The sequence below is a fragment of the Leucopleurus acutus genome, assembly GCF_964270905.1.
Source record: "Leucopleurus acutus genome assembly, chromosome: 11".
NCBI classification, from domain to species: Eukaryota; Metazoa; Chordata; class Mammalia; order Artiodactyla; family Delphinidae; genus Leucopleurus; species Leucopleurus acutus.
In genome coordinates, this window is record NC_139152.1 from 44,980,282 (window position 1) to 44,995,456 (window position 15,175).

The 15,175-nt window shown below is 57.5% G+C and overlaps 3 protein-coding genes across 5 annotated transcripts; 2 read left to right on the plus strand and 1 right to left on the minus strand.

The window, feature by feature from the left end:
• Positions 1-1,498: 1,498 nt before the first annotated feature.
• On the plus strand, positions 1,499-5,171 carry BLOC1S1 (biogenesis of lysosomal organelles complex 1 subunit 1). 2 transcript variants are annotated; one of them, XM_082850256.1, is made up of 4 exons: positions 1,499-1,650; positions 2,386-2,458; positions 4,564-4,696; positions 4,922-5,171. In XM_082850256.1, the coding sequence occupies exons 1-4, from the start codon at positions 1,590-1,592 to the stop codon at positions 5,162-5,164; spliced, it is 510 nt and encodes a 169-aa protein (XP_082706382.1). In that variant the 5' UTR covers positions 1,499-1,589; the 3' UTR covers positions 5,165-5,171. The 2 variants fall into 2 exon arrangements, with proteins under 2 accessions (XP_082706382.1, XP_082706383.1); XM_082850257.1 differs by having other exon boundaries at positions 4,978-5,171.
• Positions 5,172-5,717: 546 nt separating this feature from the next.
• On the plus strand, positions 5,718-9,981 carry RDH5 (retinol dehydrogenase 5). 2 transcript variants are annotated; one of them, XM_082849240.1, is made up of 5 exons: positions 5,718-6,583; positions 7,116-7,462; positions 7,630-7,888; positions 9,185-9,348; positions 9,644-9,981. In XM_082849240.1, the coding sequence occupies exons 2-5, from the start codon at positions 7,153-7,155 to the stop codon at positions 9,865-9,867; spliced, it is 957 nt and encodes a 318-aa protein (XP_082705366.1). In that variant the 5' UTR covers positions 5,718-6,583; positions 7,116-7,152; the 3' UTR covers positions 9,868-9,981. The 2 variants fall into 2 exon arrangements, with proteins under 2 accessions (XP_082705366.1, XP_082705367.1); XM_082849241.1 differs by having other exon boundaries at positions 7,135-7,462.
• A 1,176-nt stretch (positions 9,982-11,157) lies between these two features.
• Positions 11,158-14,306, minus strand: CD63 (CD63 molecule). The gene is made up of 8 exons (XM_082850965.1): positions 14,239-14,306; positions 13,600-13,676; positions 12,490-12,678; positions 12,248-12,322; positions 12,050-12,145; positions 11,806-11,943; positions 11,478-11,561; positions 11,158-11,308 (listed from the first exon to the last, which is right to left on the minus strand). The coding sequence occupies exons 2-8, from the start codon at positions 13,663-13,665 to the stop codon at positions 11,243-11,245; spliced, it is 714 nt and encodes a 237-aa protein (XP_082707091.1). The 5' UTR covers positions 13,666-13,676; positions 14,239-14,306; the 3' UTR covers positions 11,158-11,242.
• Positions 14,307-15,175: the final 869 nt, after the last annotated feature.

A 15,175-nucleotide genomic window follows, 5' to 3' on the forward strand; every position in this document is an offset into this window, starting at 1 on the left:
TCTGCCTGCTAATGCAGGGGGGGGGACACAGGTTCGAGCCCTGGTCCAGGAAGATCCCACATGCCACGGAGCAACTAGGTCCGCGCGCCACAACTACTGAGCCTGTGCTCTAGAGTCCGCGAGCCACAACTACTGAAGCCCGCGCACCTAGAGCCTGTGCTCCACAACAAGAGAAGCCAACAAAAGGAGAAGCCTGCACACCAGAACGAACAGTAGCCCCCGCTCATAGCAACTAGAGAAAGCCCGCGGCGAGCAGCAACGAAGACCCAACACAGCCCCAAAAATTAATTTTTTCTTTTTTAAAAAAGAATCACCTGGGCTTCCCTGGTGGCGCAGCGGTTGAGAGTCCGCCTGCCGATGCAGGGGACGCAGGTTCGTGCCCCGGTCCGGTAAGATCCCACATGCCGCGGAGCAGCTGGGCCCGTGAGCCATGGCCGCTGAGCCTGTGCGTCCGGAGCCTGTGCTCCGCAACGGGAGAGGCCACAACAGTGAGAGGCCCGCATACCAAAAAAAACAAAAAACAAAAAAACAGAATCACCTGAACAACTTTTTAAAAAATAATTATACCAGGCCTCCACCCTCAGAGATCTAGTTAATTGGTCTTCAACCAAGGCATATTTTTTAAAACTTCCCCAGATGATTCTAATGTATAGCCAGGGCTGAGAACCACTGATTTAATCCGATCTTCTAATTTTCCTAAGGAGAAAACCAACACCCGGAGTGGATAAGCAACTTGCCCAAAGTCACCCGGCATGTCAGTGCACAGTACACCAAGAGAGAATGTTGTAATAGCAAGAATATGTTGCTGATGTTTATAATTTTTTCTTGTTGGGGTTAATCCCAGAAGCATTTCTCTTTAGTTCAGAGAGGTATTATATAATTTACCTTTTACTTTGGCAGCAGCTTATTCTACTGGTAAGACTGAAATAAATGGGTTTGCATTCCCTGACCACAAAAGGACAGAGATGGAATTGCACATTCACCACACATAGCCAGCCAAATTAGCAAAGCTCCCTAGGAGGCCGCTGGAAGGGCCTAAAATGTTTCTTCTGGACAATGAGCAGCCAGAGCTGAGGGACTTTGGTGGGGTGGTGAAAAGAGAGCGAGCTGGAAGCGAGAGGAAAGCATTCCCCCCCTAGAGGGAGGAGCTGAGGATCAACTGAAAACCGACCAGAGCTGCCAGGAGGGAACGGCCAGAGAAGGCAAAGAATTTCAATGAGTCCTGGGAGCCTCTGCTCCCGCAACAACCGAACCGTGATGGACAGCCTGGCAACAACCACCCTCCTGGGAGCCTGAGATCCAGAGGAGATTAAAAACTGGTTCTGCAATGTGGGTACGAAACCCACATTCCCACACTCACCAAAAGTGAGCTCCCAATAAAGACAAGAGCTCACCTGGCCCTACTATCCCCTCCCTTCCCAGCCAAGATCCTCATTACCTACCACCCCAAGTCTCAAAAGGAGGGCGGTTCCGGGCCTCACGTGACACTGCAGTCACGTGACCCCGGGCCCAGCGGGAGCCGAGCAGCTCGTTCCAGTTCCGGGAGCCGGAGGGGGCCGGGCGCGCCCTGCCCCCAGCCCGCCGCGACCATGCTGTCCCGCCTGCTGAAAGAACACCAGGCCAAGCAGAATGAACGCAAGGAGCTGCAGGGTGAGCCAAATATCCAGTCCGCCGTTTTCTCTCCCGCCGCGGCCTAGCCTCAGCCCGGAGCCTGGACCTTGAGTAACGGCCCAAATCCAAGGAAAGGCGCAGGCCAGTGGGCACGGGCATGTGGGAGAGGGAATTAGAGGAGCTTTTGGGGGAGCTCCGTTCTCTTGCCAACGGGCCCTGGTCTGTAGCAGCGCTCCAGTCCCCCACGGCAACGCCCCCCACGCTGTCTCCGCGGCATCCTAGCCCCGCCCTCTGTCACGGAACGCTGTGCCGATTGGTCCAGGGAGCCGCTCATCCTGGGAAGTGGGAAGGAACGCTCCTGAAAGGAAGAGGGTGTTGGGGACCCAGCAGAGCTGGGATTCTTGGAGGCCTGAAACCACCGAAATGGGGGTGGGGCCCTTGTTTCCTGAATCCGGGCTGGGAATCCCGGAGTTACCAATCCTAAAGCCAAGACATGGGGAAAAGCGTGCCTGAGAGGCTGGAGTCCGGGGCGCTGCCACAGACTCGTTAGCGTCCCCGGGCGAATTGCTTCCCTTCTCAGGGTACCAGTTTCCTCACCGCTAAAATGAAAGGGCTTGCTTTATGTTTTGCAAGGTCCTTTCAGCTCTGGCACTCTGAGATTAGTTGAAATGTTCCCACAACTAGCAGAATAGTAATGAATGGGTGGGGGAACCTTAAGCACCACCCCTCAAAAAACCAAGCCTCCATTCTAATCCCTTTTCCCCCTCCACCCAGAGAAGAGGAGGCGAGAGGCTATCACTGCAGCGACCTGCCTGACAGAAGCTTTGGTGGATCACCTCAATGTGGGGTATGAACCTCTTCCCATCAACACCAACCCCGCCCCCCCCCAAGTTTAGGCACTGGCAAGGTCTAGCCCTCAGACTGCTCTTGAGGAGATGAGATGTTCTGCTCATTCCCCTATCCTCCTCCCACCCAGCTTAACTTTTATGGAGAGAGGCTTGAGCCAGCTCTGACGCCTAACAAGGGCAGAGAGGAACAGCTGCGGTGGTTGGAAAAGCAGCCAGATTTCCCCTTCCCAACAATAACTTCCCTGGTGCTCACAACGTGATGCCGTCTGGCCACCTCTCTTCACCCGTCCAAGTGCAGCTGTCACTTCCAGCAGGAGGGAGAGCACCGTCCTTCACCACAGCTTCCCAGCCCCTCCTTCTCCACCTCCCACCCTCTGGCAGACCTGGAGAGCAGCTGGCAGGAAAGAGATGGCACAGCTGGTGAGGGTGAGGGCAGAACCTATGCCAGGAGCCACCTTAGAGCCAGGCTGTCACTTCCCTTCCTTCTGGGTCTCCAGAGACCACCCCTTGCTTTGGTCCTAAGTGAGGATGCCAGTAATGACCAGTGACTTGGGAAGGAGCAAAGAACATTGTCTCTTGACCCTGAGTGACCCAGAAAAGTGGAGAGATGATGATCTGATAGCCAGGCCATCTGTTGGGAGAAAGGAGGCAGTATGATGCCTTCCACCCCAGGGCAAGTCGAATAGCTTGGCTGTGAAGTCAGAGACTGAGTCACCCAAGTGAGCCAGGCAGGAACTGTCACCTTCATTGCTCATCTCGGGAAGATTAGAGGGAAAGAAGGCTGTGGTTGGGGCCTCTGATCTCCCTTCCCTCCAGGCCTCTCCCTCCACGCAGTGTGAATGAGAGAAAGCAAGAGGTCAACAGGGAAAATAAGGATTTCAGGAACTCCCAGGGGAATCTTGAAGCATTGGGAGCACCCTGCTATGACTGTTTCAGCTCCTCCAACACTCCGTACTGTGACCCAGCTGTCCCCCAGAGAGAAGAGACAGGGTCTGTGGCTTCCCTCCCTCCCACATTGGCGCCTCCTGGGCTCTGCTCTGTGGTTGGCCCAGGCTTCTCCTGCTTCTCTTCCTTTGCTAGGGGCCACCCCACTTTCAGCTTAGAGGGCAGCTAAGCCAAAGCCAGATTAGAAAGGGTTTTGTGTTGCTGCCCACGGCTCCTCTCATTCCCCAGAAAGGAAAACAAAGGCTCAGTCTATCTCAGCCCCTGTCAGGTGTCCTTCCCACTCTCTAGACACCCCCCCCCCGCCCCATCCCCTTGTCCCCTCCAGTCCCCACAGATTCCAGTGGGGGGGGCAGCGGATGTGGAGTCTCTCAGCTGACCCAGAGCTTTGGGGTGGGGAATGAAAGATTCATCAGCCAGCAAGGGGGAACAGTTATTGCAGTTATTGCGGGGTTGGGGGGGGGGTGAGCGGGGGGCGGGGATACCAGCCTTGGGGCAGCAATGTAACTGCAGGCAACCATGATCGAGGAGAATAGAAAACCAGTTGCCTAGAGCAGAAGGAAGAGAGAGAGAGAGTGTGTGTGTGTGTTCGTTCATCTGTGTGGGCGAGAGGAGGACTGGGAGAGAGAGCCAAGAAGCAGCCCTTGGGATATCTTCCCTTGACCCTGAGTTCCTGGGGAAGGGGTTGCTCTCCCATCCCACCCTAGATTCAGGGAGGAGCCCAATTTCCCTTCCCAACTTCTCGCACGGATCTCTGGCCTTCCAATCATTGCCAGATGTGTCCCTGCCGCTGGATTTCCCAAGCTTCCCCACGCCCCCTTTTCCCTCCCAGCTTCTTCCTCAGTGATACCCCTCAGCCCCACCAGGTTAACCCTCCCTTTTCTCACCCAGCTTCAAGAACTCCTCTGGGGGTAGGAAATGGTATGTTTCTGGTCAGCTCCCGGCTAGGCTCTCCTGGGAATCCTGGGAATGGAAGGAAGGGACCGAGCTCATTTGCATGTACATCGTAGTCATTTGCCTCACATCCAGGAATGGCCAAAATCACACGGTTTTCTCCAGCCTGACTCCTGACCGGCCTCCCACTCTGGCAGTGGGGTATCAGTTCTGGAGACCACTCCCCACCAGCTGGGCGAGTTGACCTCCTTCCTCCTGCAACCTCTAGCGTGGCCCAGGCCTACATGAACCAGAGAAAGCTGGACCACGAGGTGAAGACCCTACAGGTCCAGGCTGCCCAGTTTGCCAAGCAGACAGGCCAGTGGATCGGGATGGTGGAGAACTTCAACCAGGCGCTCAAGGTAGGCCACGCTCCCTACGTCTCCAGCCACATCCTGCGCCCCCACTGGCTGCCTCCAGTGCGGTCACCTCAGGCCTGGGGTTGAGGAGGAAGTGGGGATCGTCCCAGAAACCCCAGAAATCTATGGCCCCAGTGTCACAGAAGCTAGAGAAGTAAAAGCAGCTGGTGGGTCCACGCGAAGCCCTTTGTAGGGGATGGAATGAAAGTACCCCCATCCATCCCCTAGAGCCACACCCCACCCACCCTGACTCCCGGGCTCCGCACCCCACCACCACCTTCCAGGAAATCGGGGATGTGGAGAACTGGGCTCGGAGCATCGAGCTGGACATGCGCACCATCGCCACCGCGCTGGAGTACGTCTACAAAGGGCAGCTGCAGTCGGCCCCCTCCTAGCCCCACTGCCCTCCCCTCCCCCACTCCTCCTACCTCCCCCAGGCGGGCAGGAAGGAGGGTGACAGGCCATGAATAAAACACAAGCCTCCATTTCTCTGTGTGTGTCTCAAGGAGCTACTAGCTCAGTGTGGGGGGTAGGAATGGAAGGTTCGAAGACTCTTCCTCTGAGCAATGGTACCTTTTGGGTAGAGGCTGGAACTAGCTTCCTCTTACAAGCTCAACTCTCTTCTCCTCCTTGGGCCTGGTACCTGATGCAGGGACTGTTGGGTAAGCAGAGGGTGGGAGTTTCCCACCCCTCCCCAGAGAAGGGCAGGGGGCCCTGTCCCAAGCTTCCTAACCCAGGACTTCCATTTCCCGCAGAGGAGAAACAAGACAGGGAGCAGCCCTGGTCCAGCTCTGGCTCTCTGCCTCTCCACGTGCTCACGGCCTCTCCCAGCCTGGTGCTAAGCAGTGTCATGAGTCTGGACCAGTTGGGAGATTAATTCTTGGGCATGGGAGCACTTCAGGGCAGGGAAGGGGGAGGAGTGACAGGTCCAAGGTCACCAACAGAGAGGGGCAGCTGCCATCCTTGATAGATCCCTCCTCTTAAGAATCTGTGACAGGACTTCCCTTGTGGCGCAGCGGTTAAGAATCCGCCTGCCAATGCAGGGGACACGGGTTCGAGCCCTGGTCCAGGAAGATCCCACATGCCGCGGAGCTACTAAGCCCGTGGGCGATAACTACTGAGCCTGCGCTCTAGAGCCCGCGAGCTGCAACTACTGAAGCCCGGGCACCGAGAGCCCGTGCTCTGCAACAAGAGAAACCACTGCAATGAGAAGCCCGCGCACCGCAACAAAGAGTAGCCCCCGCTCGCCGCAACTAGAGAAAGCCTGCACACAGCAATGAAGACCCGACGCAGCCAAAATATAAATTAAAAAAAAGAACAAAAAACAAAAAAAAAAAAAACGGGGCTTCCCTGGTGGCGCAGTGGTTGAGAGTCCACCTGCAGGACACGGGTTCGTGCCTTGGTCCGGGAAGATCCCACATGCCGCGGAGCGGCTGGGCCCCTGGGCCATGGCCGCTGAGCCTGCGCGTCTGGAGCCTGTGCTCCACAACGGGAGAGGCCACAACAGTGAGAGGCCCGCGTACCGCAAAAAAAAAAAAAAAGACTAAGCCTTGTGGAATTCAAAAATTTAGGAAAAAAAAGAAAAAGAAAAGAATCTGTGACAGAGGTGGTCAGGGAGCCCCACTGGAAAAGAGAGCCAAGCAGGGCACTGGGCGCTTCTGGCCTGTAGCAAGCCCTGGCTTCAACCCACAGGCCTCAGCCTCCCTGGCTCCTCCTCCCCCACCCCGCCCCACATGCACTTAATACTTCTGGCACCCAGTCCACCTGCCTCGGACTTTGGCCTCAGTGGTAGCTAGTGGGAGCCTGGGAAGCCCTGGAGCAAAGTTTCTCAAGCAAAGCAAAAGAAGAAACTTCAGGTGTTGTAGTGCCTGCTAGCTTTCCCCTGAGAAGGTAAGCAGGGTACTGGGAGCTCGGGGGCTATGAGAAGACTGGCAAGATGTTCATGTATTGATAACTCAAAGCCTAAAGCTTTTCATGCGCCTCCTCACACTTTATCCCCTTTGATCCCCCACGGTTCCCAGGTGGGTGTGCTGGGTGTTAGTCCCACTTGGTAGATGAGAAAACAGGTTCCGAGACACAGTGAGGTGCTCGGCCTCACACAGTAAGCTTGGAGCCAGCAGGACTAAAATGCAGGGGCTCCGTATGTGTCTCCAAAAATAAGGCCCAGCTGGTTTAGCAGGAGGTAAGAGGTGATAACAAGATCCCTCTGCTCCTGTGTGGCGGGTCTGCACACAGGACCCAGCTCATCTGGTTTTAGTTAAGTTACCCACAGATACAGGGTCTGCCCAGATCTTCGCTTTACTTAGATGAACTGTAGTTTGCGAGTCTCAGACTGCTCAAACCAGAGACTTCCAGTTAGGGGGAAGATATGAGGGGCGAGGGCTGGTGGGCCAGAGTAAACTAGACAAGTCTCCCTGCCCAGCTTCGGCTGCCACCTGCAGGTCACTTGGGGTCCGGCCATGTGGCTGCCTCTGCTTCTTGGAGTCTCGCTCTGGGCAGCACTGTGGTTGCTCAGGGACCGGCAGAGCCTGCCCGCCAGCGATGCTTTCGTCTTTGTCACCGGCTGTGACTCGGGCTTTGGGCGGCTTCTGGCACTGAGGCTGGACCAGAGAGGCTTCCGAGTCCTGGCCAGCTGCCTGACCCCCTCAGGGGCAGAGGACCTCGAGCGGGTGGCCTCCTCCCGACTCCACACCACCCTGCTGGATGTCACAGATCCCCAGAGCGTCCGGCAGGCAGCCAAGTGGGTGGAAACACACGTCGGGGAAGCAGGTGAGTATGGCAAGGGGCCACCGGGAACGGGGCGTAAGGTGTGCACTCGCAGGGGCTGTGGGAAGCTAGAGGGACTGCGGGGGAGGAGCAGGGCTCAGATCCTCCCGGAAAGGAGAGGGCCCATTGGAACGCCTCACCTACCCTGTGCCTGTCTCACCTCCCCACAGGGCTTTTTGGTCTGGTGAATAATGCCGGCACGGCTGGCATCATCGGGCCCACACCTTGGCAGACACGGGAGGATTTCCAGCGGGTGCTGAATGTGAACACACTGGGTCCCATCGGGGTCACCCTCGCCCTGCTGCCCCTGCTGCGGCAGGCCCAGGGCCGGGTGATCAACATCACCAGTGTGCTGGGCCGCCTGGCAGCCAATGGCGGGGGCTACTGTGTCTCCAAGTTTGGCCTGGAGGCGTTCTCTGACAGCCTGAGGTGAGGGGTGCAGGGCCCTGCTCCCAGTCCGGGGGGAGCCCACTCAACAAGCAGGTTAGCGTCTGCCCTGCAGAGCTGATGAAAGCAGGGCGTGGTGGAAACTTAGAGACAGTTTAGGGCTCGAGTCTGTGGGTTCAAATCCCAGCCTTCTCTCATGCGAGCTTGGTGACCTTAGTCAGTTACTTCTCTTTTCCCCAGTTTGTCCCTCCTCTGTTAAATCAGGATGAGAAGGCCCGCCTCATGGGTGAGTAAAATGAGGTACATGTGAGGCCCCAACAGAGCCTGGCACGTAGAAAATGCCCCCAAAAGCCCGCTCTCATTCTTATTAATGTTATTATTACTAATAACAACTATTACTTACCATGAGCTAGTACCTCTACTGAACACTTTCTCATTCAATTCTCCCAAAACTCCTGTAAGGGTAGGTGTTAACACCCTTAGGTAACATAAGTTCCCCAAGACCACATGATAGTTAGTGGGAGCACTGCCACGTATGCCCAGGTCTGCTTGCCTACAGACCCTGGTCATTACATTCTCCTGCCCCTCATCTTTAGACAATAATGTTCAAAGTCCCACGAGAGCACAAGGGAGACTTAAGGATGACACAGGAGCAGAGTTTGATTCCCCCAAGCTGGGCCCACCTCCTGAAGGAAGTCTTCCTCTGTCACCATCACTCAGCAAACGACATCAATATCTACTTTTGTCCCTATGCCTCAGTCTTTTAATTTTCCAATCAGCATCACAGAACACGTACCTTATACTTGAACTTCTGCAGTCTGTGCCGAGTACTCCCGCCTTCCCCCAGCAAACACCAGTCTACACCCTCCATATCCAGCAGTTGGGGCTCAACCCTGTGTTTTGGGATCTGGGGACTGTGGTTCTTCCAGTTCAGGAGTTGGCAGATTGTGGTTCTCAGGCCAGATCCCGCCACTGGCCTACAAGCTAATAATGGCTTTTACATTTTTAAATGGCGACAGTGTAAATGGTATATAAGTAGCTACATAATATCATTACTTTTAGATCTGCAACATGGAAAATATTTACTGTCTGGCCCTTTAAGAAGTTTGCAAGTCCCTGCTCTAGATGCTAGAAGAGAATACAAAGGAAAACAAACCTCAAAAATACCTCCTTCCCTCTGCCCCACTTGCCCCTCATCCCAGGGCAGCGGGGATATCCCTTCCTGTCATGACCACTGACCCTGTGATGCTTTCCTATCTTAGCCTCCCTACCCATGTCCCTAAAGTCCTCTCCCTATAAAGACAAGAACCCAGAAACCTCCCTCTGCCCCCACTCCAGGCGGGACGTGGCTCCTTTCGGGGTACGAGTCTCTATCGTGGAGCCTGGCTTCTTCCGAACCCCTGTGACAAACCTGGAAAGTCTGGAGGACAGCCTGCAGGCCTGCTGGGCACGGCTGCCTCCAGCCACACAGGCCCTCTATGGGGAGACCTTCCTCACCAAATGTGAGTGATGGGCCCACGCAGGGGCATATGAAGGGAAATGAGAGTGCCACAAAGGCCAGGCCTGCACCAGCCTGCTGGGAGGAGGTGGGTAGAGCAGTCAGGGAAGGGGTGAGGGTGAACGGGATGCCATAGAACACCCAGGCCATGTGCAACCTGCCCACTCCCCAAACTGGGGAGGGGACTGAGGACCCCTCTCACCTCTACTGGGCAGCAAGCCCCAGGCCCCAGGAGATAGGGCCTGAGGTAGGCTGGAACAGGACAGGGACACTGATGACAACCGTCCGCTGAGCCGCAGATCTGAGAGTGCAGCAGCGCATCATGAACTTGATCTGTGACCCGGACCTGACCAAGGTGAGCAAGTGCCTGGAGCATGCCCTGACTGCCCGTCACCCCAGAACCCGCTACAGCCCAGGCTGGGACGCCAAGCTGCTCTGGCTGCCAGCCTCCTACCTGCCAGCCAGCCTGGTGGATGCTGTGCTCACCTGGGTTCTTCCCAAGCCTGCTCAGGCGGTCTACTGAACTCAGCCCTCCAGCAAGAGGTTGTCGTTCAAGGCAAGGACTTTGATTTATTTCTGTCCCCCACCCTGGCACTGCCTGGTGCTTGGTACAAAACAGGCACTCAATAAATGTGTATTGGGGCTTCCCTGGTGGCGCAGTGGTTAAGAATCCGCCTGCCAGTGCAGGGGACACGGGTTCGAGCCCTGGTCCGGGAAGATCCCACATGCTGCGGAGCTACTAAGCCCGTGCGCCACAAGTACTGAGCCCGCGTGCCACAACTACTGAAGCCCGGGCACCTAGAGCCTGTGCTCTGCAACACTAGAAGCCATGACGATGAGAAACCCGCACACCGCAATGAAGAATAGCGCCCGCTCGCCGCAAATAGAGAAAGCCCACGCACAGCAACGAAGACCCAACACAGCCAAAAATTAATTAATTAATTAAAATGTGTGTTGTTCAAAACAAAACAAAAAACACTGTAGGTGGGCAAAAATGAAGGTGCCCAGTGGAAGACCCTATGTAACTCCTAACTAACCTAGGCTGACATCCTCCAGGGTCTCTGGCCCATTTAGTACCTGCAAAACAACCAGCACCCACTCGGGGGCGCAAGGGGATTGTCTTGCATCTGTAAGGCACCTTTGAAGCTGCACCTGGAGGGGTGGCCACTAGAGGGCACTGTTGGATGTTTCCTTTCTTCCTGGAGTAAGGTTGAAATTCAGTGTTTGGAGTGGGAAGGGGGGCATGGGGAGGTGATGAAGAGGGGTCAAGGCCAAGCTGGGTGGTTTCCATGGGAAAAAAGCCAATACCCTCTTAAATTCTTCTCTTATCTAACATAAGTCAAGAAGGATAGACACTGGCCACACAGGTATAAAAAACTTGTCACCATACTGAAAGGAGCCAGGCCCCCTTGAGGGTCAGTGTGGCAAGGAGTTGCTGGGCCCTCAGAGGTGGGCAGAAGGCCAGGGAGAAGATGTCGACAGTGGATGTGGGCTGGTCTCTCCCAGGTAGGACCTTGGTAGAGAATCCCTTTGACGTGGGAAATGGCTTCACGAACACTTCAGCACTGAGCCTGGCAGCACAAGACTAGGAGACAGGGAGGGCAGTGGGCCTCAGCCGCCTCAGGATCCCCACTTCCACTGCCAGCCCAACGAACGCCTTCAGCACAATCCTCCTTTCCTCCACACCCCCCAAAGTAGGCCTGCCTTTCCAGAGGTGCAAACAGAACGGGGTCCCAGAGGACAGGAACATGGATGAGGAGGGGGAAGGGATAAAGTATCACTCTTTAAGACAAACAGACTCTCTCTCTTTTCGGTCTGAAAAAATAATCCGTTTAATTGAAAAACCTGGAGTATACTACCCACTCCCCTGGATGAGGGGGCTGAAGAGACTAGACCCCCTACATCACCTCATAGCCACTTCGGATGCTCTTCACAAGGCAGCAGGCAAAGACGATACCCAGGACCTAGAAGCAAAGACAGAGATGGGGGTGAAGAGGAGTCAGGGAAGCAAGGTACCCAGGGCCCACCCAAGAGACCCCAAGCACCACCAGGCCTCCCCTCCCCAGGCCAGCACCTCCTGCTCAGCACCCTCCCACTGCCCCTAGATCCCAGATGCTCAAGGGCGTCTCTCACCTCCACAAAGGCAATGCCCAGGGCTGCTGCAGCCACCACCAGCAGTTTGCCCCTCAGCCAGCCCCCGATCTTCTCCACACAGCCCTGAAGGGTGGCAGGCACACAAGACACCATCAGAAACTTCCCACCCACCTTCCTTGGACCATCTGTCTCTCCCCCACCCTCTGTACCTTTAACCCCACCCCTAGTATTCCCAAATTCCCTCCCCACCCCTGACGCCCAACTTCCCAGAGCCCCAACCCTCTCCACCTCCACCCCGGGTCCTTCTTTCCTCCTGAAACATTTCCCAGCTTCCCCAAGTCCCCTACTATCTCAGCCCCCTCCCTACCTCAGTATGGATATCCTTCACGTTGAAATTAATCCCACAGCCCCGAGTGACATTGACACAGCAGGAGTCAGGGACTCGCTTGGCCACCATCAGGATCTTCTCCCAGTCTGTGTAGTTAGCCGCCCCGCAGCACATAAACTGCGGAAAGATATGGGGGAAAAGGCTGTTAGGTGAACCTCCATCTTCAACATGGAGATGAGAATCTCCTTCCCCCATTACCCCTGCTCCCAGCAACCCCACTCACGTCTTCCTGCATACTGTCCAGGATCGATGCTGTGTGGTTGTTTTCGGGATAATTCTGCATCTGCTGCCGGAAATCCTTATTAAATTCTGATATCACCTGGGAGTAGGGAGGAGCACTGTTGAGGCCAGAATTCAGGGCACCTGGGTCCCAGAGTCTCCAGGCCTCTGAGGCAAGGCCCTCCCCTTACTCCCTGCTTACCTTGTCTCTAAACACATAGCCAGCAATGGCTGCAGCCACCTCCACCAGCATGATAAGGGACAGGAAGATGGCAAACTGCAGGTGCAAAGGACGGGAGTCACGTTTGGAGTCTGGGTGAGAGGGGCCTGCCGGTCTCGGGAACGTTCACCAAGGTTTCCCTCACCCACCCACCCCGACAAGCCCCCTCCAGAGAAATGCCCTTCCGCAGTCCCAGGCACCCAGGCTGGACCGTACCCACTCACCGTGATCATGAGACAGTAGTTCTCCTTGCAGGCTCCGCAGCAGCCCACAAAGGCCACCAGGAAGAGGAAGGCACCCACTGCGATGATGACCACGGGCAACAGGGAGCCAGGGGTGGTCCCCGGGGTGATGGTCTGATTCAGGACAAGCTGGGCCCCTATGCCCACAGCGATCAGCCCCACTGCAAAGGCCTGGGAGGAGGGCAGGTCAGGATTCAGAAGACCCACAACCCATCAGCCCTTCACGGTGGTGCACCCAGGACACAGGCGGAACCCTGCGCCATAGAGGCCGATTCTCACAGCCCCAGGAAACTTCTGACTATGGGGGAGAAGGAGGACGCATCCTTGCCCCACAGTGAGGGCTGGGAAATTGTTCAAGGCTCTCTGGGAGAAGGCAACCAGGAGGAACCACACCTTCTTTCAAGAAGCTCCTCACCAAAAGCAAACAGAGACGTTCTCAGAGAGCCTTGACCCCAGGGCAGTGCTTAACGCTAACAAAGAGCAGTGCTTCCTCTGAGCCTCTTCCTATGGGCCTCTAGGGCGCCCAGAACTGCCCTCTCACTGTCCTCCAATGCCCACCACATCCTCATCAGCTGTGACTAGGGTTCCTCAAGCCAACTAGGCCAGGGAGGAGGAAAAGGGGGTAAAAGTAGCCCGCCCCTTCCTGGACAAACGGTAGCGTCTCCAGCCAGGAGCCCAGGACGGGAGCAACGGAGGTGGGCAGAGCCCTCACCCACCCCAAGCAGCCGGCAGGGGTGATGAGGGAATGGCAAGAAATGAGGGAGTGGAGGGGGAGAGAGGAGGGTGGCGATAGCATCAGGCGGTTGGCTGGTTGCCCCACTGCCCCATATCACAAGAGACTGGGTCACCAGACAGGAAGGGCCCGGAGGGATTACGGGGAGGGTGGCCCGCCATTGTCGGTCCAAACCAGCCTCAGAGGTTCCTGAAAGCTGGAGAAGAGGACGGCCGCGCTGGCCTCGCTCGTTCCCGGGCTTTCCTTCCACATCTGGTCCCCAGCTGCCTTCATTCCTGGCCCCTCAGCCCTCACCACTCCGGAGCCAGGTCTCCCCGCACCCTGCCAGCGCGCCCTCACCGTCCCCGCTCCCCACTCACGCAAAAGGCCAACAGAAGAACGTAGAGCAAGAACTTGACACATTTCATTCCTCCTTCCACCGCCATGGCTGCCTGGCCTGGGGCAGAGGGGACAGCAGGGGGATCAGAACCTGTCGAAGGGGGATCTCGGCTTCCGAGCTCCCTGCCGGGCCTCGAGACCTTCCCTGCGGGGCCCCCATTCCAGGCCCCTCCCACCCGGAAACCCGCGGTCAGATCCACGTCTCCCAGCCCCCTCTTCTCCCCGCAGGAGAGGGGTGGGGGCGCCCGCCGCCCAGCCCGGACCCCGCCCCGCCGCCTCCGCGGCCCGGGACCCAACCCAGGGCGCCGGCGGGGGCCAGGGCCGGACGCCCACCCTCGACCCTCCAGCCCCCAGGCGTTAAACACCCCCTCCCCACCCAACTAGTCACGAGAAACAGTCCTCAGCCCCAGCCCGACCCCCAGGCCCTTTCCCCTGGGCTCTGACCACCGCCAAACAGAAGTGCGGCCGGCGCCCCCCCACCCCCACTCCGCCCGGGCCTCCGGAACTTTGCAAAGTTGCAAGGGCCTCGGGAGCGGCGAGGAGCGCGGCGGATCTTCGGAGGCCCGGGGCGAGCCCCTCCCCACCCCACGCGGAAGCCGGCGCGAGCCCCGCGTCCTCACCTGGGCTCCCCGACGCTGTGCGCTGCTCTCCTGCCGCGGCTCAGGGGCTCTCTAGCTGCGCCCCCCGGCTCTGGCCCCGCCCGGCGCGCGGCCCCGCCCCGACTCCAGCCACAGCCCCCTCCCCCGCCGAGTGGCCCCAGCCTCCCTCATGTGACGCGGGAACAGCTGCGGCCTGAGTCACCCGGCCCGCGTGGGGAAGGCCGAGCCCCCAGCCCGGTCGAGGCCACGTGGCCCCTGCCAGTAAGACAGCGCCCACCCCCGCAAAGAGAGGACGCCCAGGGCAGGACCTCGGGGTGCCTGGCGCCCTTCTGGCGCCGCCAGAAGGGGGCCACCTCGGGGTAGGAGAGCGGGATCCGGCGCCGCCTGGTTCTCTCTGGCTCAGGGAAACGGAGGAGACGTGTGAGAGCCAAAGGAGGGATGAGCGGCCCGAAGTTACTCTCTGAGCGCCCGGCCGGGCGGCAGAGCTGAGTCGAGGTGACAAGATGGTCTTCAAGAGGCCTGCATTCTCCACCCAGAGCCCACTCCCTTCCTCTCGCTCCAGCTCCATTCCATCCCTTCCCTGAGTCAGCAGAGGGCGCTGCTGGCTCTCTGGAATCGGGTGGGGGCAGAATAAACTTTCAGAAAGTCCCCAGCCTCACATCCTGGGAATCCCCCAGCGTTCTAGAGTGGGTGTTCCTGTCCCTCTCTCTCTTAGTCCCTTCTCCATTGTCTAGGGCTCCTGAGTAGTGAGCCGAGACGTGGAGGAAGCCCTTCCCAGCACCATTCCACCCAATCATGGCACGTCAGAGTCAGGTCCCTCCCTCTGGGAGAGGATTGCTGAGGTCAGCTCTCACCCCTCCTGGATCTGCCTGTTAACGGTAGAGGCGTGGGGGGGACACTAAGGCGGGCATGGCATATATCCCCTGGATTTCTCCATCCCATTCTAGCGGACAGCCCA

Excerpts from the sequence above, each read along its gene's own strand:
- BLOC1S1 (XM_082850256.1), top strand. The coding sequence starts at position 1,590 with ATGCTGTCCCGCCTGCTGAAAGAACACCAGGCCAAGCAGAATGAACGC. Across the intron at positions 1,651-2,385 it reads TGAACGCAAGGAGCTGCAGG|AGAAGAGGAGGCGAGAGGCT; the intron begins GTGAGCCAAATA and ends CCCTCCACCCAG. Across the intron at positions 4,697-4,921 it reads ACTTCAACCAGGCGCTCAAG|AGCCACACCCCACCCACCCT; the intron begins GTAGGCCACGCT and ends TCCATCCCCTAG.
- RDH5 (XM_082849240.1), top strand. The coding sequence starts at position 7,153 with ATGTGGCTGCCTCTGCTTCTTGGAGTCTCGCTCTGGGCAGCACTGTGG. Across the intron at positions 7,889-9,184 it reads GCGTTCTCTGACAGCCTGAG|GCGGGACGTGGCTCCTTTCG; the intron begins GTGAGGGGTGCA and ends CCCCCACTCCAG. Across the intron at positions 9,349-9,643 it reads GGAGACCTTCCTCACCAAAT|ATCTGAGAGTGCAGCAGCGC; the intron begins GTGAGTGATGGG and ends GCTGAGCCGCAG.
- CD63 (XM_082850965.1), bottom strand. The coding sequence starts at position 13,665 with ATGGCGGTGGAAGGAGGAATGAAATGTGTCAAGTTCTTGCTCTACGTT. Across the intron at positions 11,562-11,805 it reads TGAAGGATATCCATACTGAG|GGCTGTGTGGAGAAGATCGG; the intron begins GTAGGGAGGGGG and ends GCCACCCTTCAG. Across the intron at positions 11,309-11,477 it reads TGGGCATTGCCTTTGTGGAG|GTCCTGGGTATCGTCTTTGC; the intron begins GTGAGAGACGCC and ends CTTTGCTTCTAG.